Source organism: Perognathus longimembris, chromosome 21, assembly GCF_023159225.1.
Source record: "Perognathus longimembris pacificus isolate PPM17 chromosome 21, ASM2315922v1, whole genome shotgun sequence".
NCBI classification, from domain to species: Eukaryota; Metazoa; Chordata; class Mammalia; order Rodentia; family Heteromyidae; genus Perognathus; species Perognathus longimembris.
In genome coordinates, this window is record NC_063181.1 from 41560610 (window position 1) to 41585055 (window position 24446).

At 52.4% G+C, this 24446-nt stretch overlaps 2 protein-coding genes and 1 pseudogene across 2 annotated transcripts in view; 2 read left to right on the forward strand and 1 right to left on the reverse strand.

The window, feature by feature from the left end:
- Nucleotides 1-11241, forward strand: part of LOC125339401 (prolow-density lipoprotein receptor-related protein 1-like) — a 64476-nt gene extending 53235 nt beyond the window's left edge. The window contains 8 exon segments of the mRNA XM_048330536.1: nucleotides 188-388; nucleotides 1963-2509; nucleotides 2957-3082; nucleotides 4538-4648; nucleotides 6290-6613; nucleotides 8751-9162; nucleotides 10444-10543; nucleotides 11162-11241. Of these exon segments, the coding sequence (XP_048186493.1) occupies nucleotides 188-388; nucleotides 1963-2509; nucleotides 2957-3082; nucleotides 4538-4648; nucleotides 6290-6613; nucleotides 8751-9162; nucleotides 10444-10543; nucleotides 11162-11191 (1851 nt within the window). The 3' untranslated portion in view covers nucleotides 11192-11241.
- A 2339-nt stretch (nucleotides 11242-13580) lies between these two features.
- On the forward strand, nucleotides 13581-14426 carry LOC125339594 (annotated as a pseudogene).
- Nucleotides 14427-19507: 5081 nt separating this feature from the next.
- Nucleotides 19508-20361, reverse strand: Cldn23 (claudin 23). Its single transcript, XM_048330844.1, has one exon. It carries the CDS (start codon nucleotides 20336-20338, stop codon nucleotides 19508-19510), a length of 831 nt encoding a protein of 276 aa, XP_048186801.1. The 5' UTR covers nucleotides 20339-20361.
- Between the last annotated feature and the right edge of the window lie 4085 nt (nucleotides 20362-24446).

A 24446-nucleotide genomic window follows, 5' to 3' on the forward strand; every position in this document is an offset into this window, starting at 1 on the left:
AGCTGCCCGGCACCCACCCCAGCGGGAGCCACCCACCCTCCCTCAGACGCGAGAGCTGAGCTGAGGACGAGGCCGGGTGGTGGAGGGGCGGGGGCTCCGTCAGCACCAGGGGACCCTGCGCTCAGTTCCCAGCACTGCAGGAGGAAAGCCGCGTCCTGTGTTCGAGGCGCTGGCTCCTTTCCTGCAGATCATGCACGCCGTGCTGCAGCCCCGCTCGCCCAGCCCCTGTCTGGATGCGGGCTGTTCCCACTTGTGCCTCCTGAGCCCGCGAGCCCAGGGCTGCTGCCGCTGCCCGGTGGGCCTCCTGCTGGCGGATGATGGAGTCACCTGTGTCTCGCCCCAGGACTCCGCATTCGTGTTTCTGGCCTTGCCCACCATTATCATGCAGGTACTGTTCTGGAACATTCCTTGTACTGTATGTCTGTGCTTGGTATATGTCCTGTTTCAGACTTCCAGTATTTGAATTTTCCACGGACAGCGGTGTATGCTAGGGGCTCTTTTCCTTGGAATGTTCTACAAATACAGTGACACATTTAGCATTTCCTCTGCACTGGGTGCCACCGTAACTTCCATAAAGTATCCTGGCCATGCTGAAAGCACCAGCAGCATCAATATTTTTTAAAATAAGTAAATGAAACCAGAGCTACTTTAAGTCTGGCAAGACATGCTCGCACCCTAGAACACAGTGAAGTCAGGGCTCCTGAGGTGTGTTTGCCTTTGCTTGGTTGTACAAGTACCTAGCTGAGGAAATAAAGTCACTGCAAATACCAGCGGCTATGCCGGGTTCCAGGCTGGCAGACATCAAAGTGTGTTTGTGAGGAAACTTGCCTTAAATTAATAGGAGGAAAAAAAGGTACTAACAAGCAGGTTACCCGCCTCTTTTACTATCTAGAAGACTTGTAAACTTTGGCATTTTAAAATGGCAAACAAAAGTTTTTGATGCAAGATGGACTTCAGCGTCAGTAAGGTATCCATTAATGGAGTCTCAATTTAAAAGGAAGGCTTTGATGGCTCACCTATAAGCTCATTGCTAAGGAAGTAAGGCAAGAGGACACTAGGTTTGAGGCCAGCCAGGGCTACACAATGAGACATACATAGATAGGTAGATAAATAGATAGATATAGATGGGTAAAATGCATCTGGATATCGATACATATAGCTAGACATGTCTATCTTTAGCATTTCATTTATCTATCATCTATCTTCCTACGTAGACATATATGTATCATTTATTTTTTAATGGCTTCTTTTTTTTTTTTTGGCCAGTCCTGGGCCTTGGACTCAGGGCCTGAGCACTGTCCCTGGCTTCTTCCCGCTCAAGGCTACCACTCTGCCACCTGAGCCACAGCGCCGCTTCTGGCCGTTTTCTGTATATGTGGTGCTGGGGAATCGAACCTAGGGCCTCGTGTATCCGAGGCAGGCACTGTTGCCACTAGGCCATATCCCCAGCCCTTTTAATGGCTTTTTAAATTTTGTACTAAGAGTTGAGCCGAGAGCCTCACACCTGCTAGTCCAGCAAGCATTCTCCCATGGAACTATGCCTCTAAATTGCTTGCAGGGCGAGCCTCAGACCAGGACTCTCCCTTCTCCACTGGGATCACAGAGGAACCCCACCAGGCCCAGCTTAGTTTTTGAAGGATCTTACTAGGTTTTGTCCACACCCGTCCTGAACATCCATCTTCTCCTCCTTTCCTCCCATTCGGCTGGGATTACAGGCATCTACCTCCATACACAGCGGAGGAGGGCTTTTTTAACAGGGAGCAATTCTTCACAAAGATTTTGAGATTCTAGAAATTGCTACCACTTAACGCTGCAGGAAGAGGGCAACACGACTGCTCTCCACTTCCAGACGATAGAATATCTGGAAAATCTGATCTTAAGATTCCAAACAGCAATACAAGACCAAGATGAAGAACTAGACTACGCTCAACCAGAGCCACTTACCTATTTCTTTTCCTATAGATCTATCTGGAAAGTCTCAAAACTTCACCCCAACGAGCAACTCTGCCGCGGCACCGAACGCTCCCGTTTACCAGCGTGAACCCGCTGGCGTCCCTGGATTATGTGGTCCAGGAGCAGGCTCTCTACCTGTCGGAGCTGAATAACGGTGCCGTCAGGCTCCTGAGGCTCACGGACTCGGGGGCGCTCTCTTGGAGGAAAGTCTTGTCTCTGGAGGGGGCGGTGACCGACCTCGCTGTGGACTGGCTGAGTGGGAACATCTATTGGATTGACAGTGGGGCTCCCTGCATCCACGTGGCTTCCCCCCAAGGCCAGTACCCCGGGGTGCTGCTTCACCGCCTGCACCAGCCCACCTCCATCGCGCTGCACCCGCCCTCCGCGCTCATGTGCTTTGTGGACGCGGGTGCCCGGGCCGGGGGCCGGCCTGGCTCCAGCATTGAGTGCGCCTCCATGGATGGCGGCGGCAGGAGAGTGCTGTGGCGGAAATCCCAGGCGCCCCTAGGCCTGGCCTTCATGGATTCCGGAGCCCGGCTGTACTGGGCGGACGCTGGTGAGCCGCTGTTGCTCCTGCATCGGGGGATGGGAGGCCAGGAGAGAGCGAAGGTCAGCTCAGGGCTCGCCACACCGAGCTGCAGCGAGCACTGGGGTCCGTGCTTGCACTCTAAAACAACATGATCCTTCCCCGCCGTGAGGAGTGTCCCGAGAGCCCGCGGGGACACGCCACGGCCCCTTTGGTGAAGCATAGAATTGAGAACTTAAGAAGTATGCACGAGCAAATCTGTGTTTCAATCACTTTTAGAGGGAGGGGAAGTTTGGGTGGGTTTCTTCCCCCCCCCCCCCCCCCCGCCCCGCATTAAATTGTCTCTTCAAAATGACTGCGGCTGACCTGGCTTTGGCGATGCTCGAACTCCATCACGGGAGAGAAGCTCAGGCCAGAGCCCCAGGGCATCACGCCACCGACAAGCTAAGGGAAACTAGTGAACCCTTCTCTTCCTAGGGCAAGGGTTCATAGAGAGCATTCAGCCGGACGGCTCTGGACACAGAGTGGAGCACCGCGGAATTCAGGGCCTCAGCCTCTTCACGTGTGGTCAAGGCATGCTGTTCTGGACCACCGCGGATGACGGTGAGTGTGCAGCAGATAGCTATCTGACTGGACTGAACTTACACCTAGAAATCCCCTGCTGCTGCTGCGAGCACTAGCACTTGTCCTGGGCAATGTCCTGCTTTGGAGATATATATTCCTAACGTAACTAACAACGTGTAACCGTGATTTAGTCACGTATGTGGAGCTTTCATTTATCCTGTGGCTCTTTGACGCCATTTGGATTTACACTCAGGGCCTCATGCCCGCTGTGATATTTTGTATTTTAAAATGTCTGGCTTTCATATGAAGCTCCCTGCTTTTCAGACACCATGGCTGGGTGGCTCTGTGACAAAGTGCATGACACAATGAACTTATAAGGAGAAAAGACTTATTTGGACTGGCCGCATGCCTTCCGATCCAGTCACTTGGCCCCACTGAGGCTGGGCCCGTGTCGGGGAGAGATGTCAGAGCGGTGAAGGCAGCTGTTCATATCTCATGGAGGCCAAGACCAAAAGGAGAGGAAAGACAGGGGCCAACGTTCTTCCTTAGGGAGCCCGTATCTCTTTTTATGGCATATCACGAATGATCTCAGGTCTTTCCATGAGGCGCTAACTCCTAAATACCCTACCATCCTCCAGTAGTGCCTGGGGCTGAGGTTGATCCTTCAGTACATGAGTCTTTGGGGGTTATTTCCCAAATCCTAGCAATTGCTTAGTACAGAGCTGAGTTGACCAGTCATTGGAACTAAATGGTATGTCTACTCTGTCACTTAGTAGCTGTAGCACCTTGTCTATAAAATGCAGACATTACCTATCTTCGCTGAGTAAATGTAAGTATGTGAAAGTACTAGATGGATCATAGAGCCTTCTAACATAGCCTTTCTAATCGTTCAAAGGGATTGTCCTAAATCACAGTGTTTTAGTACGTTATTATATACACATTAGATTTCTGTGCATAGATTTCTGATTACTGTCTAGACTTTATATTGTGGTTTAAATAAATTTATTCCTCTGTATTTTCAAAAGCCAGTTCACTGGGCACATTACAATAACAAAAAAAACAAAACAAGTTTTTTCGATCTCATCCCAGAAATGCTAGTTTATTGGGTATGTGGTAAGAGTTTTCTTTCCCATCTACTTAACATCTCCTAGGAATTCTTGCCGCAGGTAAACCATCTCCAGAAATTTTGTCCTAACGAATTTAAAGACGATTGCTCCTTAAGTCCACGGACTGAATACCCTCATTGGGGTGGAGGGCGCGGTGAATACTACAACATACCAACACGTGACTTTCTTAGGGAGGCAAATCTATGTGTTTTTGAATTTCTCTTGGAGCTTCTCAGAAATAAGATTTAGAAAAATATACATCTCTTCTGTAAAAATCTTGTTACTCAAGTGGAGTTTAGAAAAGATGAGTGAGAATATTTGTATTGAACAAAGCTCCTTGCCTACAAATTAATTTTGGATAATGATTATGTACTCGCTTTTGTTTTAGCCCAGATCACTAAAGTTTGGTACAGCAAAGCAGACGCATTAGAAAAACACTGGTTCCAAGTAGAACAGAAGATTGTGGACTTAAAAGTTTATAGCAAGTTTAGTCAAGAGGGTAAGTAAGCTCGCAATGGTGTTAACAACATTGAAGTCTACTGATTCACCATGGAGGGGATATTCTACCATGCATTATCTCCTTGGAATATTTTTGAACTTCCCATTACATTAAAGTGTTTCTCTGGCAATTTCTTTAGATTCGCACAATCCTCTTGTCTTTATGTGGTTATATACAGACTGGCTGAAGTATATCATTAGCCCTATTACTAATCTGTCAGAAAAAAATAGTATCGTGAGTACATCAGGAATTGTAGATAGATCGAGTGTGTTAGTCAGATATCTGTTGCTATACTAAATACTCAAGATACTTGACTTGTAAAGATAAAGGATTGATGTTGGCTCACAGCGTTAGATACTCTAGCCGGTGGCCAGTGGGTCTCAGTGCTTTGATCTCCTTGGGCCTGTGGGGGGCAGCATGTCATAGCAGAGACCTGTGGTGAAATGTGTGCTCATCTTATGACTAGGAAGCACAAGAGGAAGCATGGCGTCCCATCCTCCCCTCCAGGGGCCTCTCCGTAGACCACCTCTCGCAAACTGTTCTGCCACCTTAGGGGAATGTCACCCTGGGTCCATACTTTTGCCCAATGGACCTATGGGGGCCATTTATGATGCAAGCTAACACATGGGTTCAGTATTGTTTTATTGTTTTAGGCTGAATTACGACACGAATAGCAAAATTGGAATACTAGCTTGTTCTAAAGTGGCGCCAGTCTCCATTCTACCCAACATCATTTGTATCTGCCTTGGTGTTAGCTGATCCTTAAAATAGCAACCTTGGGATACTTAGATGTTTTTCTCCATCCTTTTCATGGCCACAATTGGAATCTCGAATTTAATGCTTGGGGCAGCTAATGATGGGCTTCATAAAGTAGCGGTAGATAAAAATCTGTTCTTGATGAGATTTAATACTGACAACACAGCTCAATTAATTAACTATCCACACCTCCTTGCGAGATGAGCACCTTGGTCTTGACTAAGACGCTGCTCCGTTGCATTGTTTCTGAAAGTCGGATTTCAGCAAACGGCATTAGTCATGTTTAGACTCCTTGCGTTGGCTTGGTGGGGAGAATGTACTTAGCACATTTCCGTGTGATAATCTGTCCTTCAAATGGTCTGATGCTTACTTCTATAGCCAGGAGTGTCCTTGTTAACTCCAGGTGGCTTTTACCTCAAATGCCTGGAGTAGCTCTAGTGAGGTAAAAAAACCTCACTAGAAATTCAAGAGTGAGACACACGTCTCGAATAATAATGCTAAAGTATAAATGGCTGACTCCACCACATTGTCAACAGGATAATAAACATCACAACCTTCATGTTTTCATCTAAAACATGTTTTATTTTCAAGGCCTTTCCAGTTCTGATAGGGGGTGGCTCTGTGTCAAAGGATTTGCCTTATAACCTTGGACGAGTGAGAGATTCCCTCACTATTTCTTAAGCCAGTTCCTTGTCTAAATGTCTAACACCTTCCTCATCCTTGAAGAACCACTAGCTACTCAAAAAGCAAGTGGAAGAGCTATCAGGTTTGGGGAGACATCTAGGTCGGGCAGCCCTAATAGTGTATTTGCAAAAAGTTTGCAGGAGGTTCTCCCCAAACCCAATCTAATCCCATATGTCTCGGGGTGTGGGTGGGGGTCCGCAGGTCACAACAGCTGCTCCAAAGACAATGGCGGATGCAGCCATATCTGCCTGCCACACCCCGAGGGACAGACTTGCAAGTGTCCTCGTGGGTTCTACTTGGCTAATGCCCACGAATGTGCCGAAGGTGTCCACTGCTCGGCGCCATCCCGGCCCTGCAAGGACGGGCGGAAATGCATCTTCACGGAGCAAGTGTGTGACGGCCATGCGGACTGTCTGGACGGGTCCGATGAAGCAGACTGTAAGTAACCCCAGCCGGGACCCCGGTAGCAATAGCCCACTCCGTCCTTAACTGAAATGGTGTCTCCTGAGTCATTGTCTCGCTAGCGCAGATTCATGAAGCTACATAATACAACATTGGTAATTATGGGGAAGCGGATATGAATTATTGTGGGTGTCTCTTGTGGAATTGAATGTTCCTTTCTTGACTGTAGGATAGGCATTAGGATTGTGAGCGCCAAGCAAATAGGCAGTTATATATGTTATATATATGTATATGTATATATGAATATATGTACATGTATATTCTGAAAAGGTATTTGTTCAACCTAGATTAGATTTGGTTAATTTAAAATGAATAACACAGTCACCAAACCTAAAGGAAGGAGGTGATGTAAACAATTTGCTTGGTTCCTTCTTTTAAAGAGGAAACAGCCTGCCTTCCTTCCTTCCTTCCTTCCTTCCTTCCTTCCTTCCTTCCTTCCTTTTTCTTTTTTCCTTCTTCCGCTCTCTTTCGTTCTCCTTCCTTTCCTCTCTTATTTATATTATTTTTACACAGTTGTACAGGAATTTCAATTTCGTGCGTCCGTTTATGAGTACAGTGAACCATACCCCGCGTCACTCCTGCCATGGTTCTTCCCATCTCTCCCCCCCCCTCAAGTGACCTCGTTCTGCTTTCACAGTGGACAGGGAGCATTGTGACTAAACCCGCCCACCCAACCTCTCTCTTCAGCCCCCTCAATTGGCCTCTCCCCCGACAAAACGTGTTTCAGCCTCCTGGTACTCATTTTGTTCGATGTTTATAGGAGTTATACCATTAAAATTCTCCCCTGCACATATCATACTTTAATCCGTTTGTTTATGTATATATGGATATGGTCTTGCATATGCTCTCATGTATGTCTATAATTTAAAGCTCTCTTCCATGTGTGAGAGGAAAACATGCACCCTTTGTCTGATTTACTTCACTTAAGATATTTTTTTTCAGGTCCATCCATTTACCTGAAAATGATATAGTACTTTTTTTTTAAGTTTTTATTATCAAACTGATGTACAAAGAGGTTACAGTTTCATACGTTAGGCATTGGATACATTTCTTGTACTGTGATATAGTACTTTTTTTCCTTTCTGGAAGAGTACAATTCTTGGACATCCAGTCTCATTTTCTTAATCCACACATCTGTTACAAGGCACTGAGGTAGAAACAGCACTTTCTGCCTCAGGTGTCTTACAGGATTATTAAGGAACATAGAATATATATGAAGCTGTCATGCTAGTACTCAGCATACTTAAATACTATCTTTAAATGGTTATCATAAAAACACTATGACAAATGATATCCTCATGAAAAGGGGTGGTCAGTCATCTCTAATCACCATGATATCTAATTCTGCTGTAATACCCACCCTCTGGTTCTAGGCTACTTCTCCAGTGGTATCCAAGCCCACAGTGGTAGAACTGAAAGAGTACAGGCAGCTACTGAGACTGGTCATAGCCAGCAAAAGATTTGGAAAAGGAATCTTACAATGATGAGCCGCTCCTTCTCAATTCAAATTCACTTCCCCCTAACATCTAGTAGCTGGAAGACCAAAGAGTGATTACTCCTAGTGACCGTATCTTAAATAGGAAAGAGAATGGTATTTTTGGATTTGTCTGAAGCACCCTGTGTCTCATTCTCTGCTTATGTGGGTCCCTGCTATCATTTCCAACAAATCTGAATCTGCATCTATAGTTTGTAGGCCTTGCTAGACTTACAGCTCACTCAGACACAGAACACTGAAATAATTACAGATAAACCTTTCTAGTCCAGATATTTACTTCTTTGATATACCTTATAGATTATATTAGAGTTCATCCTGATGATCTCAATTTCTTAAAGAACTTAATTTGTGACTTATAGAGCCTTTATAATATATGCCTTGTTTTAAAAAAACAACAACAGTGCATACTTTGATTTTGAAATGGATTGGATGATCAGTAAAATACAGTGAAATACAGTAAAATACAGTAAAAATACAGTAAAATCCTGAAACCTATGTATTTGCCCTTAAAATATACAGTTATGTGTGTATAAACTTGTAATGCTCTTGCTGTTTGACCACAACTCATGATTGTGGTTGTAATTTTATAAGTTCAAGTCCCTTGGTTAAGATAATTGAAAGTCGTTCTCTTCTGAAGCAGTGTTAACTGACGCCATGTACCTGTTGTATTTGCAGGTACAACCTATTCACCATCACCACCTGAAGTGCCACAAGGTCTCCCACAGTCGCCTTCCACCAAATTTACCACATCTGCATACCCAGACCCAGAAGAAATGCGATACCCGGCCGGGGAGACCCTCACCGCCCTGAGGTCTGCGCGCCCGAGAGAGACCCCCGACACGAAGGGCAAGGGGGGACGCGTTCACCCCGAGGACGCACAGAGGGCAAAGCCCGCGCCCTGTGGCAGCGGCTTCTGCGGCGGGCGGGGCGTGTGCACGCTGGAAGGGAACGTGAGGCGGTGCAGCTGCCCGATGGAGGACGGAGGGCAGGTGTGCGAGGCGTCGGTGCGGGGACTGGTCTCCGGCTACGTGGCTCTCACGGTCGCCATCGCCCTCGTGACCGTGCTCGTGGCCCTGGGCGCGCTGGTGCACTGCAGGAGAAAACGGAAATTGGAAAGGTGAGCCCCCACTCCCGTCCTCACGGACGGGGGTGTTCCAAAGCAGGCGTAGCACAGCAGGCTCGTTGGATGGGTGTCTAACGCCACTGAGGACTGGGACTTCTGAGGCAGGATCTAGAGGACGAGTCCGTCTCCCCGCTTAGATGACCTAGTGAGGAATGGGGGCCCTCTTCCGGTGAGACCCCAGGACGACAGTATGGCGTGCGGTGCGAGCCACCTGGGCGGAGTTTGCGGAGCTCCCCTCGGGGAGAGAGCGCGGCCAGGGCCGGGACCCGGAGGAGCCGTCTGGTAGCGTGAGCGTTGGTTAGCGAGGAGACCATCACACAGGTCCAGAGGCGCGACATCACACACGACCTAATGCACGTCCTCAGAGAAGGCGAGATGTTTAAGACCAAGGCCACCAGCAGCCTAACCGGCTTTTGTAGGTCCTCTCCCTGCCCTGTAGACGGCCAGTTTCTCCTTTGCCTTCACGTGTCACTGTGTTCAAGTCTCCTCCTCTTCCCAGCTTCTCTTTCTTCCTCCTTCTCCTTTTCTTCCTTCGTGGCACCAGTATGGGGGTTGGGAACGCAGAGCCTTGCATTTCTCCTTTGCTTTTGCACTGGAGGCTGGCGCTCCACCCCTTTAGCCAGGCCTCCCTACTTTCCAGTTACTTGAACATTCGAGTCTTGCGAATTTGTCTGCTCAGGCTGGCTTCGAACTGTGATCCTCCATTCGGCTTCCGGAGTAGCCAGCATGACTGGCACTTGGCTTACCATACTGTAACGGGGCTCACATCTTTTAGAGACCCTGTAGTTACAGTCTGACTTATATGGATGTGGCATGTTGAGAAGATGTATTTCTCTACTTCTGGGGCTTCACAAACTAAAAGAAAGGCCGGGAGAATTGGCCTGTCTTTTCCTGAGTCACACTAGTTAGTAGCGAATTGGTCAGCCCTGGTCTCTGGTCGCATTCCCTCATGCCTCGTGTCCTGCTACATTCCCTGCTTTCCTCACTCAGTTGAGTCCAGCTCCTACTTCCTTGTTCTTGGTCTCCAGTTACTTTGATTTCCTCAAATGAGAAAGGAGACCATTTCTGAAGCTACCTGAATGCCTAGTAACAAATAGGAATCTACTCTAGTATTGCCCATTCCTGATTATTTGCTCTGATAGGAGATCATTAAAACAAGGCACAATTTCTATAACATTAACCTTTAATATGAGGTAAATTGACCTTTCGTAATGATACCCCGATCTCGGCTTCTGCCTTAGATAGCAACTTTTGACTTTGTTTCCTTGATTTTAGGACATCAGCAAGAAATCTGAACCGTGATGAGGAAAATAAGCAAGAAGAAGAAACTTTAATGAATAGTGAGATTTTCGTCAATGAAGCCTATGATGAACAGGTGTGTTGAGGAAGTTAGGCAAGTCTCTGTAAGGAAAATGAATTCTTGGATGCAGTTAAACAGTAACCCTTCTAAAAATATCCAGCTATTGGAAAGTAGTTAATGTTTTCATTTAACCTTGACTGTTTCTATTTTGTATATAGACCTGTGAGGCAACTCTTTCTTCAGGGTCTGGTTTGAAGAACTGAAGGCTAAATAGAGTGAGACATGTATGAAATGGAGATTTATCTACTAGAAGCAAGAAATTTGGCTTTTAGTACATGTCTTATAGGAGTTTCTAGGGTCTCAACCTTATGGGAGAGTAGGGTAGGCTTTTTTTACCTTAAAATATTAGTCCTACTGTCATCTTTACAATTGTGTATGTGCACACACATGTGCGCATGCGTGCCAATACTGGGGTTTGAACTCAGGGCCTCAAGAGATTTTTCTACTCTCAGCTAGTGCGCAACCAAACTGAGCCACACCTCCACTTCCAGTTCTTTTACTTGTCAAATTAAAGATAAGGGTCTCTCAGATTTGTCTGCCCAAGCTGGCTTCAAATCATTGGCACCGTCTCTGTATTTTTGTTTTGTTTTAAAATAATGTATCTTCTCTAACTTCCACTCTTCTTTTCCACAGGACTTGCTAACTTCTTCACAAACGGACTGATGTTATGAGAAAGGAACTGAAACTGAACCTCCAATTAAATAAAAACAAAACCTGCTTATGCGTTTTATTGTGTGCTGTTTTAACTTCCTTAACAGTTGGTGGTACATGGTAATTACTTGTCAGTGTTTAAATTGGACACATTTGTCTGGGCTTGTTAGTGAGTTTGGGAAAACTGAATATTCACAGAGGTGACCAGAGTGGTCTCCTCATAGCCTACGTTAGGACTCAGCCACAGGGCTTTCTAATGCACGGTGTCTACCCTAATACTAGTTAGATGTTCTGGAATTGAATGTTTGATTCTGGAACCAACTTTGAGCTAGTGAAACTGCAGAGTCTATTTTTCTACTTTTTCCAAACATAGTGATTTCTTTGTCTTTAGGATAAAAGCTAAGTTTCTGCAGAGTAGCACATGATCATCTGTTAGTTCTCTACTTCTTCTCTCACATATTGTGACTGCTAAGTTAGTACACACTGGCACTTAGAATTTATGAAAAGTCTTTCTCATGTTATCATTAAATCCTGCATTTAAAAGAGCAAGCAAATATACTTTATAGTTATGGAAAGATGATTTGTGTAAGTCTCGTTTATAATGAAGTTGGTGATGCTGTAGTTAGCAGCGTGGAGTCGGTGTACTCCGGGATTGATCTGAGCTAGCGCGGGCCTGCTAGGGACTGCGCATGGCTTGGCCTGCTAAGGCTCTGCTTGTCTTCCCAGGTTTCTACTGTGCTCACAGCCAAGGAAAGTGTGAAGATCATTAAATTCGTGATAGCAGATAAGGTCACAAAGCAAAAGAGCCTGGTCTCAAACTTGGCAAATCACTTGGTATTGAATCTTTATCCACAGTGCCAGAAATGGTATTATAAAAGTCTGTGTCACCAGGCCCATTGCCGTGGAAAGAAAATACATGTTCATGGCTCCACACGCCCCCTGACTGCAACAGCGTGACTTCAGATGGTAATAAAGCCCAATGTACTTGGAAGCTTTTTCTTGCTTGGATCTTTTCTTTTGTATTCAGTGTCTTTCAGAATGAGTTTGTCTAGGCAACAAGGCCCAGTGAGAAGTCCTGGACCTATGAATACAGATAATATATAAAATATACCATGGTGTGTGTGTGTGTGTGTGTGTGTGTGTGTGTGTGTGTGTGTGTGCGTGCGCACGTGCACATATGTGTCCTGGAGCTTGAACTCAGGGCCTGGGCACTGTCCTTGAGCTCCTGAGTTCAAGGACAGCACTCTAACTCCGGAGCCACAGCTCTACTTCCGGCTTTCTGGTGGTTAACTGGAGTAAAGATTCTCACGGACTTCCCTGCCCAGGCTGGCTTTAAACCATGATCCTCGGATCTCAGCCCCCTGAGTAGCTGGGATTAGAGGCGTGAGCCTCCAGCACTGGGAACACGCTGCCTTTTATCAATGAAGTATAAACATTTCCAGGAAATGGCAGCCTGGCCAGGGAAATCATATTTCTTGTAGAGATCGGGCAGAGCCGGGTGTGCGTGGTTGGGAGACAGGGCAAGCACCGTTAAGTTGCTCAGAGGCCTGACAGTGCCCGGGAAAAGCCATCTCAGCCTCGCGACTTCCATTCTCCCACGCGCTGAGAGCATTAGCTTCCCTGTGCTAGCCTCTCCCAAGAGCCGTCATGACCAGCAATTCTGCTCTTGGAAAATCTGGTTTTTCCTGTGTCCAAAGTGCAAACAAATGACACGAAAAAAGCCAGGCTCAAAAGCACGCATGAATCATGGATTACCACTTTCTTTGGATACGGCAGAGTGGTTGCCTTGGTTTCTCTAAGCTTTCCACCAGAGGCCCGGGGTTTGTGTCCTGGGTGGCCCTGTTACTTTCTGTGGGCCCTCTGTCCCATTTCTAGTTTGGGACCCCCAAATACTTGCCGTTTTCCCTGCCCACTGCACACAGCCGAACCCACGCGTGTCTCACGCGCCGCTCCCTCCTCAGTCCGGTGTCCCTCCTCGTCTCCGGGTCAGGGCGTGGCAGGTGGGCGCCAGGCGGGCTGACGGGCTTCCCCGGCGATCGGCTCGTGAAGGCTCCGACTTCAACAGCAGATTCATTAGGAAGTGAGGGAGCAGGTCACCTCCTCTGCTCCTCTCGTTCCTGGACCCTCCTTACGTCTCCTCTTCCCGTCTGTCAAATGAGCAACTCTGTCCATCACCCCCCCCCCCCCCCCGCCATGATCGTCTACTTCCCCACAGGCCAGAACCCCGCGGAGCGCCACACACTCGGAGGCTGCGAGCTCACAGTGCGGCCTTTCCCCGTTTCCTTGTGGATTTTGTTTCCTTAGCAAAAATGACAGTCGTGCTCGTTTGATACATTCTACTTCTTCCTTCAAAAACTTACAAAACCGCTGGGCGTGGCTGCTGCATGCGGCGGCGGCGAAGATGTCAGGGCAGCAGCAGCAGCAGCAGCTGCACCCGCCGGCCGTGCTGCTCACCTGCTACGCGCAGGACCCGCCCTCGAGCGCGGGGAGTCGCTGCCCCACGACCCGCAGAGGAACGCGTCCGCGCTGCGAGAGCCGGACAGCAAATATCAAGAAACGTGAAAGGAAATCGATGATGTCTATGAAAAATACAAGAAAGAAGATGATTCAAACCAGAGAAAAACGCCGCTGTACAGCATCTCCAGAGAGCATTAATCAACAGCCAAGAATCGGGAGATGAAAAAATTCAGATTGTCACACAAATGCTTGAATTGGTGGAAAACCGAGCAAGACAAATGGAGTGACATTCACAGTGTTTCCAAGATCCTGCTGACAGTGAAAGAGCCCCAGAGAAAGCAAAGATGGGTTCTGACCAACCAGAAAGCTCTTCAAGAAGACCCCGCAGACAGCGAACCAGTGAAAGCCGTGATTTGTGTCATATGACAAATGGGATTGAAGACTGTGAGGATCAGCCACCCAAAGAAAAGAAATGCAAGTCAGCCAAGAAAAAGAAACGCTCTAAGGCCAAGCAGGAAAGGGAAACTTCACCTGCTGAGTTTGCAATAGATCCCAATGAACCTACATACTGTTTATGTAACCAGGTGTCTTATGGGGAAATGATAGGATGTGCCGATGAACAGTGTCTGATTGAATGGTTTCACTTTTCATGTGTGTCACTTACCTATAAACCAAAGGGGAAATGGTACTGCCCAAAGTGCAGGGGAGATAATGAGAAGACTATGGACAAAAGTACAGAAAAGACAAAAAAGGAAAGAAGATCGAGGTAGTAAAGGTCATCCATATTTTAAAGGGTTGTCTTTTATATAATTGGTTTACTTTCAGGAAATGTTTTAGGGTAAATGCATAAGACTATGCAATAATTTTTAATCATTAGTATTAATGGTGTATTAAAAGTTGTTGTACTTTGTCTGTGACCTTAATTTTCTGCACTGAATTACCAAATGTTTTAAACCAGGTAGTCACCTGAGGAAAGGGCCAGGGAAACAGGGAGAGAGCGGTGTGGACATTATAAAAATGTCACAAACCATGCCTGTTTCATTTTCACTTTAAACACCAGTGCTGTTTTTTGGGTAAACACGAAAGTTTTGCTAACAGTTTAGTTCTATGTGCTTAAAAAAATTTAGATATAGTTGAATTTCTTTGAAAGTATCGAATAATCTTGGGTAATTTGAATATGACACTATTCTCTTTAGAGCTGCTTTTTTGCCTAGCCCCATTTATACATATACTTGTTAATCTCTAGTCTTCCAGAAATTTATGGAGCTAGGGATAAAAATAATTTTGGATCCAAGTGGAATAATGTGCTCTTATTAGAGTATTTGCTGCTGTCTTTTCCTTAGTAGCATTTTGATACACTGTCAGTATCCCATTTGTAAATGCCTTCCTGCTTCTCAAAATAGATACATTTAATCTAGGGCTTAATAAATTTTGTGTTTTGTTGGTTTAATTGGGACAGGTGAGTAGGATACCAAAAATGTTGCCATTGGCTTGTATTGGCAAATTTTGGATTATTTACTGTCATGGCTCAAGGTTGAACAACTCAAAAATGCATCTTAATAGTTTTGTTAGGGAATATAGTTCATTTCTGTCCCAATCAGTGATTATACATTATTTTAAATAATAGTGTATTTACCTTCTTAACTTTCTGGTATTGGTGCTGTTTGATGTTTTCATGTTTAATGAACTAATTTCATTATAACAATGCAATTAATAATGTATTTTGTAAATTGAATTGCAAGGTTCTAATATTTTAAGAGTAAGCATTCTAATGGATATATGTCCATGTGTCTGGAGTTTTGTTTGGAAGGGGCAGTTTAGCTTGACTAGTCCTTTAAGTCCCTGTGTAACATTCTTTTATTTCTCATACCATTTTAATCTGATGACCTTGATTCTTTTTGATTAACATGTGAAATATCCTATCTTATTTGGAAAAAAAAATGTTTTTTTCTCTTCTAGCTTTCCTGTGTGAGTTTGAGCACATCATTTTACCTTGTCTGAGTGTCAAGTTATTTACCTATAAAATATGAATTGGCTTAAAAAATTTACAAAACCTATGGAATGTCCTTTCACCAGAAGGACTTAATTTCATAAATGGACACTCAACATTTTTATATTTAACAATTTTTAGCCATCTCTACACCTTAAGCTGGCTTTCACATGTCATTGTCTTAACCTTATGTCTTTGTAGAAATGACATCACTGTACAAGTTTTCTGTTGTGGGTTATCTCCATGTTACATGTTACATATTAATTTTTTCCACATCTCCGAACTTGGCCTTCTATGTTTATTGCTAGCAATCAGGAGATAAATTCTTTATGCTTCTCTTTGGGAAACAAATAAGAGCCAAGAGGTCATGGATAGTGGGAAGGAAGTACAGAGCTCTTACTATTTTAACTCTTGGGAGCCTTGTGGAACTCAGAGAAGTGAAAAGGTAGAATTCAGAGTTTTCTGCTCTCCAACCAACTTCTAGCATTCTGTATAGGCCATTGGGCTTTCCCATCCCACAGTTCAATTTCCTTTGTCTCCTCTAAGCCTCATGTACTCCTTAACTGTCACTCTCAGAATGTTAAAATTAAGTCTAAAGCCAGACCTCCTCTGGAGGTTGAGATTTGGAGATCGTGGTTCAAGGCCAGCCTGGGTAGGCAAATCTGTGACTCTTATCTCCAATTAACCAGCAAACTACTGGAACTAGAGGTGTAGTTCAAGTGGTAGAACTCCAGGTTTGAGTGGTAAAAGCTGAATGAGAGTGTAAGGCTCTGGGTTCAAGCCCCTGTACACACACACACACACACACACACACACTCACAAGTGAAAGGCAGCTTATACCTGCAATCCTAGCTACGTAGGAGATTACAGTTCAAAATCAGCCCAGGCAGAAAAATCCAAGGGACCACATCTCTAAAATTCCCAACAAAAAGCCAGGCTGGTTCAAGTGGTAGAGCACCAGCTGAGCAAGCAGCCTCGGCAAGCACAAAGCTCTGAGTTCAAACCTCAGTCCTGGCAAAAAGACAGAACAAAACAAAACAAAAGCCACTAACAGGTGTGTGTGTGCGTGTGTGTGTGTGTGTGTGTGTGTGTGTGCGCACGCAGACACATGTGTTTGTATTTTGCTCTTCTCTTTGCCCGGATTGCTTGCATCTCCTTTCGGTTTCCTGTTCAACGTGCACCTCTGTTCTGACCAGTTTTCCAAGAGAACAGCCTGTCCCTCAGTCCTTCCATCCGGCACCCCGCCCTTCACCTCACCTGGGCGTCATCTCTCGCACTCGGGGACAGTAGAGCCCCAGAGTGTTTCGTGTCCACAAAAGTGCAGGCAAAAAACATCACCCACGGTGAGCAGCAGAGGCCTATGCAACGGGGAGGAGGACCGCTTTGGGAGCACAGCGTCCAGGGAGGACCACCCACCCCCGTTCTCAGTGAGGCCGGTGGCAGAGGGGAGCCAGTGTGGAGAGGGGGCAGAGCGCGCAGGGAGAGCTTCCCGCCAGGCCCCCCGGGCCTTGGCATCTCCCCCAAGCTGGAGCCCTGCCGGGAGGAGTCTGCGGATGACGCGGGGACACACAGGTCCCGCGCTGACTGGGTGGGATGGAGCCCCGTGGGTGGAGGCGAGGGAGCCGCGCTGTCTGCGGGGGTGGGCCCGCTTGCTGCTGGGTGCTGGGTGCTGGGTGCTTGCTGGCGGGCCAGTGTCTCACCCACGCTGGAGACCCCACCCGGAGTCTCCACCTCCAGCCCACTCCTCCCAGAGCGCTCTGCAGAGATGACCCCGCCACCCACACGGGCTTCCGGCTCCTTCAGGCTGTCCTTAGAGCAAAAAGCAGTTTCAAAAGGCACGTTTCTTTAGATAGGGCAAAAAGACTGAGCGCTGACTTCTCGAGCTCCTAAGCGCTATCTTTCAAAGTGCTAGCTGAAATCTCTGAGGATCCTTCTGCCTTCTGTCTCTTTTCCACATAACAAACCCCTGAAAACACCCAGGTGTCAGGGGCTCAAGGTCTCACTAACAGTCATCACCAGTTGGGACTAAGGTTTCGGTGCACCAGAGGACCCCCGAAGACCTGCCAACATCAATGGGGGTCCAAGGCCAGCAGCACCGGCCCCTGCCTGGAGCCACAGAGCAAATCAGTTTTAGGGCTCTAGACCCAGGGAGGCAGATTCCACATTTGCTGAGATCTGAGGATCTTGGTTCAAAGCCAGCAGGGCAAGAAAGCCCATGAGACTGTCCAATTAATCAGCAAAAAGCCAGCAGTAGAGCTGCGGCTCAAGCAGTAAAACTCCACTCACGAAGGAAAAAGCTAGGGGACAGGGCCCAAGCCCTGCGTTGAAGCCCCAGTACCAACACACACACACACACACGTGCGCACACACACGGTCAATCTGCCTGCATATTAGAGCTATGTCTCAAAAAGAAAATAGGTGATTGCACTGCAAAATAGCTGGGGGCATGAACTGGTGTTACACCATCCACAGCACAAGCAGCAGGTGCGGCTCAGTTATAACGTTCTTTCACAGCTCTTGATTGCTAGGACCTATTGCACTTGTAAGTTGCATTTGTAAGTCTGCAGTGTAGGTTTGGAAGGTGAGATTCAGCTCCGTTAAAGCACCGTAAAGTCAATGGCTTGGAATGAAAACCAGCCCTATGGAGACTTGTCTCTCATGGATCACAGGGCTACCTACCTGTGACTCTGAGCACCAGGGCAAGAAGTGGAAAAGATGTCTGCTCTCTCCTCAACTGGTGCTCCTAGTTTTTCTCTTTTGACAATAGACTTGGCTTGCATAGAAAAGCAACCAGGGATTGAAGTGGGGCCCCTTGGCTCTTTTCAGTAATCTTAGGCCAAGAAGTGCAAAGATCTGAGTGCCAGATTTCAGAAGCAGTGAGTGCCCAGACCGCCAGGAAATCACTGGTCATGAATGCTGCAACTCCCCAAGGTGGGGCTGGAGATAAACAAGCTTTTGTGAGCATACTGAAGATGAGGTTTTAAAAGTTTTATTTATAAATAGCATGTGTATAGATGAACTTCAACCAACTGTGACTAGCAGGCTCCCTTTTGTAGAAAGTATTCAATCGACTGGTTGCTGTGAGGTATCCACGAATGGAACAATATAGTGTTACTGTCTTCATTCTTTTGGTTTCTAGAAAAGAAACTGGATCCACCTTCAGTTTCTCACCCAGATGGTTTTTAAAAAGTCAAATCCTCGAGGGTTTGTCCTCCTACCTCATTCTGTGTGTGCATGAGGAGATGCAGATCCAAGTTAACCAAGGTGCCCCGGGTGTGGACTGGCCTCTGAGTTGTAAAGTTGTAAGTTTCCTGAGTGACAGAGCAGAGCGAAGGCGCCACAGCAGCAGCGTGGGATCCGCGAGGGTGACTGCAGGTGCCGGGCGTTGGGGCCTGGGTTTGGGCTGGCCGGTCCGGGTACTCTCCGGGGGCGGGGTGCTCTCCGGGGGGGGGGTGCTCTCCGGGGGGGTGCTCTCCGGTTGCTCTCTGGGGGGGGTGCTCTCCGGGGGGGGTGCTCTCGGGTTGCTCTCCGGGGGCGGGGTGCTCTCCGGGGGGGTGCTCTCCGGGGGGGTGCTCTCCGGGGGGGGTGCTCTCCGGGGGGGGTGCTCTCCGGTTGCTCTCCAGGGGGGGTGCTCTCCGGTTGCTCTTCGGGGGCGGGGTGTTCTCCGGGGGGGTGCTCTCCGGGGTGCTCTCCTCGGTGCGCCGCCGCTTGAACCGCGGCTCTGCGCTGGTCCTCCCGGCGGTGAAGCCCCGGCTCTGCCTCCGCTGCACCGCGGGGAGCGGGGAGCTGCGCCGGGACGGGGGGGGGGGGGGGGGGTGGGGGGAGGGAGAGGACCGCGGCGAGGCGGCGAGGCCGGGGTCGGGGGGCCGGGCCGGGCCCGTCTACAGGTCCGAGTCGCAGGGGAGCGGGGCTTCGCCGCCGCAGGGCCGCGTGGTGCGGGAGGAGGCGCCCCGGGAGGCGGGCGCGCGCGGCGGGCGCTCCCCGTCGAGCGCGTCGGCCGGGTTGGTGTAGGCGCGGGGCGGAGGCCGCGGCAGGGGGAAGCCCACGCGGGGCGCGGCGCCGGGCGCGGGCGGGGGCGCGGGCCACTCCACGCACACGGCGCGCAGGCTGGCGCGGCGCGGGCCGGCGGGGGGCGCCTTGCGGCGGCGGCGGGCGGCGCACCAGGGCGCCCAGCTCAGCGCCAGGGCGAGGCCGCCCAGCAGCAGCAGGCAGCCGCCCAGGTGGCCGAGCACCAGGGCGTAGCCGGCGCGCGCGGAGACGGGGCTGGCGGGGGCGGGCAGCGCCGCGCGGTCCCCGAGCACGTGCGTGTACCACGAGACGGCCGCCAGGCCCAGCGCGCCCGCCGCGCCCAGCACGAGGCCCCCGAGGCCGGCGGGCGCCAGGCGCGGCTCGGGCCGCCAGCAGCGCGCGCCCAGCGCGGCCAGCAGCAGCCCCAGCGCGGCGGCCGCCAGCGAGGCCGGCATCAGCCCGCGCGCCGCCCGCACCGGCCGCGCCTCCAGGTAGCCCCAGGCGTCGGGCTGCCCGCAGCGGCGCTCGCGGCCGCTGCCCTCGCGGCACAGGTCCCACAGCCCCTGGAACAGCACCACGTCCACCGGCTCGTCCGGGAAGCCCGCCAGCCGCCGCCAGCCCGGGGCCACCGTGCTCACCAGGCTGAGCAGCAGCCCGCAGGGCGACAGCACCAGGCCCAGCGTCAGCGCCGCCGGCGTCCGCATCCCGGGGCCCCGCGCGCCCCCCGCGCCCCGCTCCGCCGCGCGTCCCCGCCCGCCGGGCCGCCGCCGCCGCCGTCAGTGATCGAAACCCGCTTCGCAGCTCGGGCGACCGAAACCCGGCGGCCCCGCCCAGCCCGGCGCGGGGGGCGGTGCGGGGGGCGGAGCGGGGCGGGACCGGGGCCCTGCCCCGCCCTTCGCCCCGCCCCTCGCCGCGCCCCCGCCCCTCGCCGCGCCCCGCCCCTCACCCCTTGCCACGCCCATCGCCGCGCCCCGCGCACTGCGCCCCGCCCCGCCCCCTGCCCCGCCCCTTGCCCCCGCTCCGCCGCGCGTCCCCGCCCGCTGGGCCGCCGCCGCCGTCTGTGATCAAAACCCGCTTCCCACCTCAGGCGACCGAAACCCGGCGGCCCCGCCCAGCCCGGCGCGGGGGGCGGTACGGGGGGGCGGAGCGGGGCGGGATCGGGGTCCATGCCCCGCCCTGCGCCCTGCGCCCCGCCCCTCGCCCCGCCCCTCCCACCGCCGCGCCCCGCCCTATGCCCCGCCCTACGCCCCCTCGCCCCGCCCTACGCCCCGCCCCTCGCCCCGCCCCACGCCCCGCCCCTCGCCCCGCCCTACGCCCCACCCCGTTCCGCCGCTCGTCCCCGCCCTACGCCCCTCGCCCCGCCCTACGCCCCGCCCCGCCCCGTCGCTCGTCCCCGCCCTACGCCACTCGCCCCGCCCATCACCCCGCCCATCGCCCTGGGCCCCTCGTCCCGCCCCGCCCCGCGCCGGGAGCAAAGGTCCCGGCTCCGGGGTGAGGAGGCCCCGGCCCCACCCTGCGCGGAGCCCCGGCCCCCCCCCCCCCCCCCCCGCCCCGCGCGGAGCCCCGGACGGCCCGGGGTGCCCGCCTCGTCGTCGTCGCCGTCGTTAACGGACCGCGCTCCGCAGCCCCGTCCTCCGTGGCGTCGTCCCCTGTGGCGCTGGGATTCGAACCCGGGGCCCGGGGGCTCCGTGGCCGGCCGCAGCCACGCCCTCTGCAGGGCCGAGCTCCCCCGCGGGTTGGGACCCCGCCATGCGGGGGGGGAGGGGGCTCTTGGAAACCGGGGTCTCCTTTCTTTTCAATCAGCATGGTCGACACCGTCAGATCTTGGTGTTGTTTTTCACATTGCCCCCCCCTCGTGCTCCCCCGGATTTTCCCTTCCGACCCCCACAGAGGATGCAGCTCATCCTCAAGATACCGTCCAGGATCACAGCTGCCTCGGTTTACCCTCCGCGCCCCCCCCCCGCCCCGCCCTCCCCCAAGCAGATGAAGTCTCTGCAAGACCCGAGGTGCAAACACCGGACACAGCGGACCAGGAGGGAGAAAAGCCAAGCCACAAAGCAAGCCGCCCCGCTTCATTCCGGTCCTGGCGCTGGTTTCCGCAGCCATGATTGTCTGTGATGACATGCACACGGCCGTGGAGCCCTGGAGACACGAGACGTGAGAGCACGCGGGTCACCGTGTGCACAGCCATGCAGCCTCTCCTGCGCGTCCTCACCGTGTGTGCACAGCCATGCAGCCTCTCCTGCGCGTCCTCGGGGTCACCGTGTGCACACACAGCCATGCAGCCTCTCCTGCGCGTCCTCACCGTGTGCACACACAGCCATGCAGCCTCTCCTGCGCGTCCTCGGGGTCACCGTGTGTGCACAGCCATGCAGCCTCTCCTGAGCGTCCTCACCGTGTGTGCACAGCCATGCAGCCTCTCCTGCGCGTCCTCGGGGTCACCGTGTGCACAGCCATGCAGCCTCTCCTGCGCGTCCTCGGGGTCACCGTGTGCACAGCCATGCAGCCTCTCCTGAGCGTCCTCACCGTGTGCACAGCCATGCAGCCTCTCCTGCATGTCCTCGGGGTCACCGTGTGTGCACAGCCATGCAGCCTCTCCTGCGCGTCCTCACCGTGTGTGCACAGCCATGCAGCCTCTCCTGCGCGTCCTCACCGTGTGCACAGCCATGCAGCCTCTCCTGAGCGTCCTCACCGTGTGTGCACAGCCATGCAGCCTCTCCTGCGCGTCCTCACCGTGTGCACAGCCATGCAGCCTCTCCTGCGCGTCCTCACCGTGTGTGCACAGCCATGCAGCCTCTCCTGAGCGTCCTCGAGGTCACCGTGTGTGCACAGCCATGCAGCCTCTCCTGCGCGTCCTCGGGGTCACCGTGTGCACACACAGCCATGCAGCCTCTCCTGAGCGTCCTCACCGTGTGCACAGCCATGCAGCCTCTCCTGCGCGTCCTCGGGGTCACCGTGTGCACAGCCATGCAGCCTCTCCTGCGCGTCCTCGGGGTCACCGTGTGCACAGCCATGCAGCCTCTCCTGAGCGTCCTCACCGTGTGTGCACAGCCATGCAGCCTCTCCTGCGCGTCCTCGGGGTCACCGTGTGTGCACAGCCATGCAGCCTCTCCTGCGCGTCCTCACCGTGTGCACACACAGCCATGCAGCCTCTCCTGCACGTCCTCGGGGTCACCGTGTGTGCACAGCCATGCAGCCTCTCCTGAGCGTCCTCACCGTGTGTGCACAGCCATGCAGCCTCTCCTGCGCGTCCTCGGGGTCACCGTGTGCACAGCCATGCAGCCTCTCCTGCGCGTCCTCGGGGTCACCGTGTGCACAGCCATGCAGCCTCTCCTGAGCGTCCTCACCGTGTGCACAGCCATGCAGCCTCTCCTGCGCGTCCTCGGGGTCACCGTGTGCACAGCCATGCAGCCTCTCCTGAGCGTCCTCACCGTGTGTGCACAGCCATGCAGCCTCTCCTGCGCGTCCTCGGGGTCACCGTGTGTGCACAGCCATGCAGCCTCTCCTGCGCGTCCTCGGGGTCACCGTGTGTGCACAGCCATGCAGCCTCTCCTGCGCGTCCTCACCGTGTGTGCACAGCCATGCAGCCTCTCCTGAGCGTCCTCACCGTGTGCACACACAGCCATGCAGCCTCTCCTGCGCGTCCTCGGGGTCACCGTGTGCACACACAGCCATGCAGCCTCTCCTGAGCGTCCTCAGGGTCACCGTGTGCACAGCCATGCAGCCTCTCCTGAGCGTCCTCGGGGTCACCGTGTGTGCACAGCCATGCAGCCTCTCCTGCGCGTCCTCACCGTGTGTGCACAGCCATGCAGCCTCTCCTGCGCGTCCTCGGGGTCACCGTGTGTGCACAGCCATGCAGCCTCTCCTGCGCGTCCTCGGGGTCACCGTGTGTGCACAGCCATGCAGCCTCTCCTGCGCGTCCTCGGGGTCACCGTGTGCACAGCCATGCAGCCTCTCCTGCGCGTCCTCGGGGTCACCGTGTGCACAGCCATGCAGCCTCTCCTGAGCGTCCTCACCGTGTGCACAGCCATGCAGCCTCTCCTGCGCGTCCTCGGGGTCACCGTGTGCACAGCCATGCAGCCTCTCCTGAGCGTCCTCACCGTGTGTGCACAGCCATGCAGCCTCTCCTGCGCGTCCTCGGGGTCACCGTGTGTGCACAGCCATGCAGCCTCTCCTGCGCGTCCTCGGGGTCACCGTGTGTGCACAGCCATGCAGCCTCTCCTGCGCGTCCTCACCGTGTGTGCACAGCCATGCAGCCTCTCCTGAGCGTCCTCACCGTGTGCACAGCCATGCAGCCTCTCCTGCGCGTCCTCGGGGTCACCGTGTGCACACACAGCCATGCAGCCTCTCCTGAGCGTCCTCAGGGTCACCGTGTGCACAGCCATGCAGCCTCTCCTGAGCGTCCTCGGGGTCACCGTGTGTGCACAGCCATGCAGCCTCTCCTGCGCGTCCTCACCGTGTGTGCACAGCCATGCAGCCTCTCCTGCGCGTCCTCGGGGTCACCGTGTGTGCACAGCCATGCAGCCTCTCCTGCGCGTCCTCGGGGTCACCGTGTGTGCACAGCCATGCAGCCTCTCCTGCGCGTCCTCGGGGTCACCGTGTGTGCACACAGCCATGCAGCCTCTCCTGCGCGTCCTCGGGGTCACCGTGTGCACAGCCATGCAGCCTCTCCTGAGCGTCCTCGGGGTCACCGTGTGTGCACAGCCATGCAGCCTCTCCTGCGCGTCCTCACCGTGTGTGCACAGCCATGCAGCCTCTCCTGCGCGTCCTCGGGGTCACCGTGTGTGCACAGCCATGCAGCCTCTCCTGCGC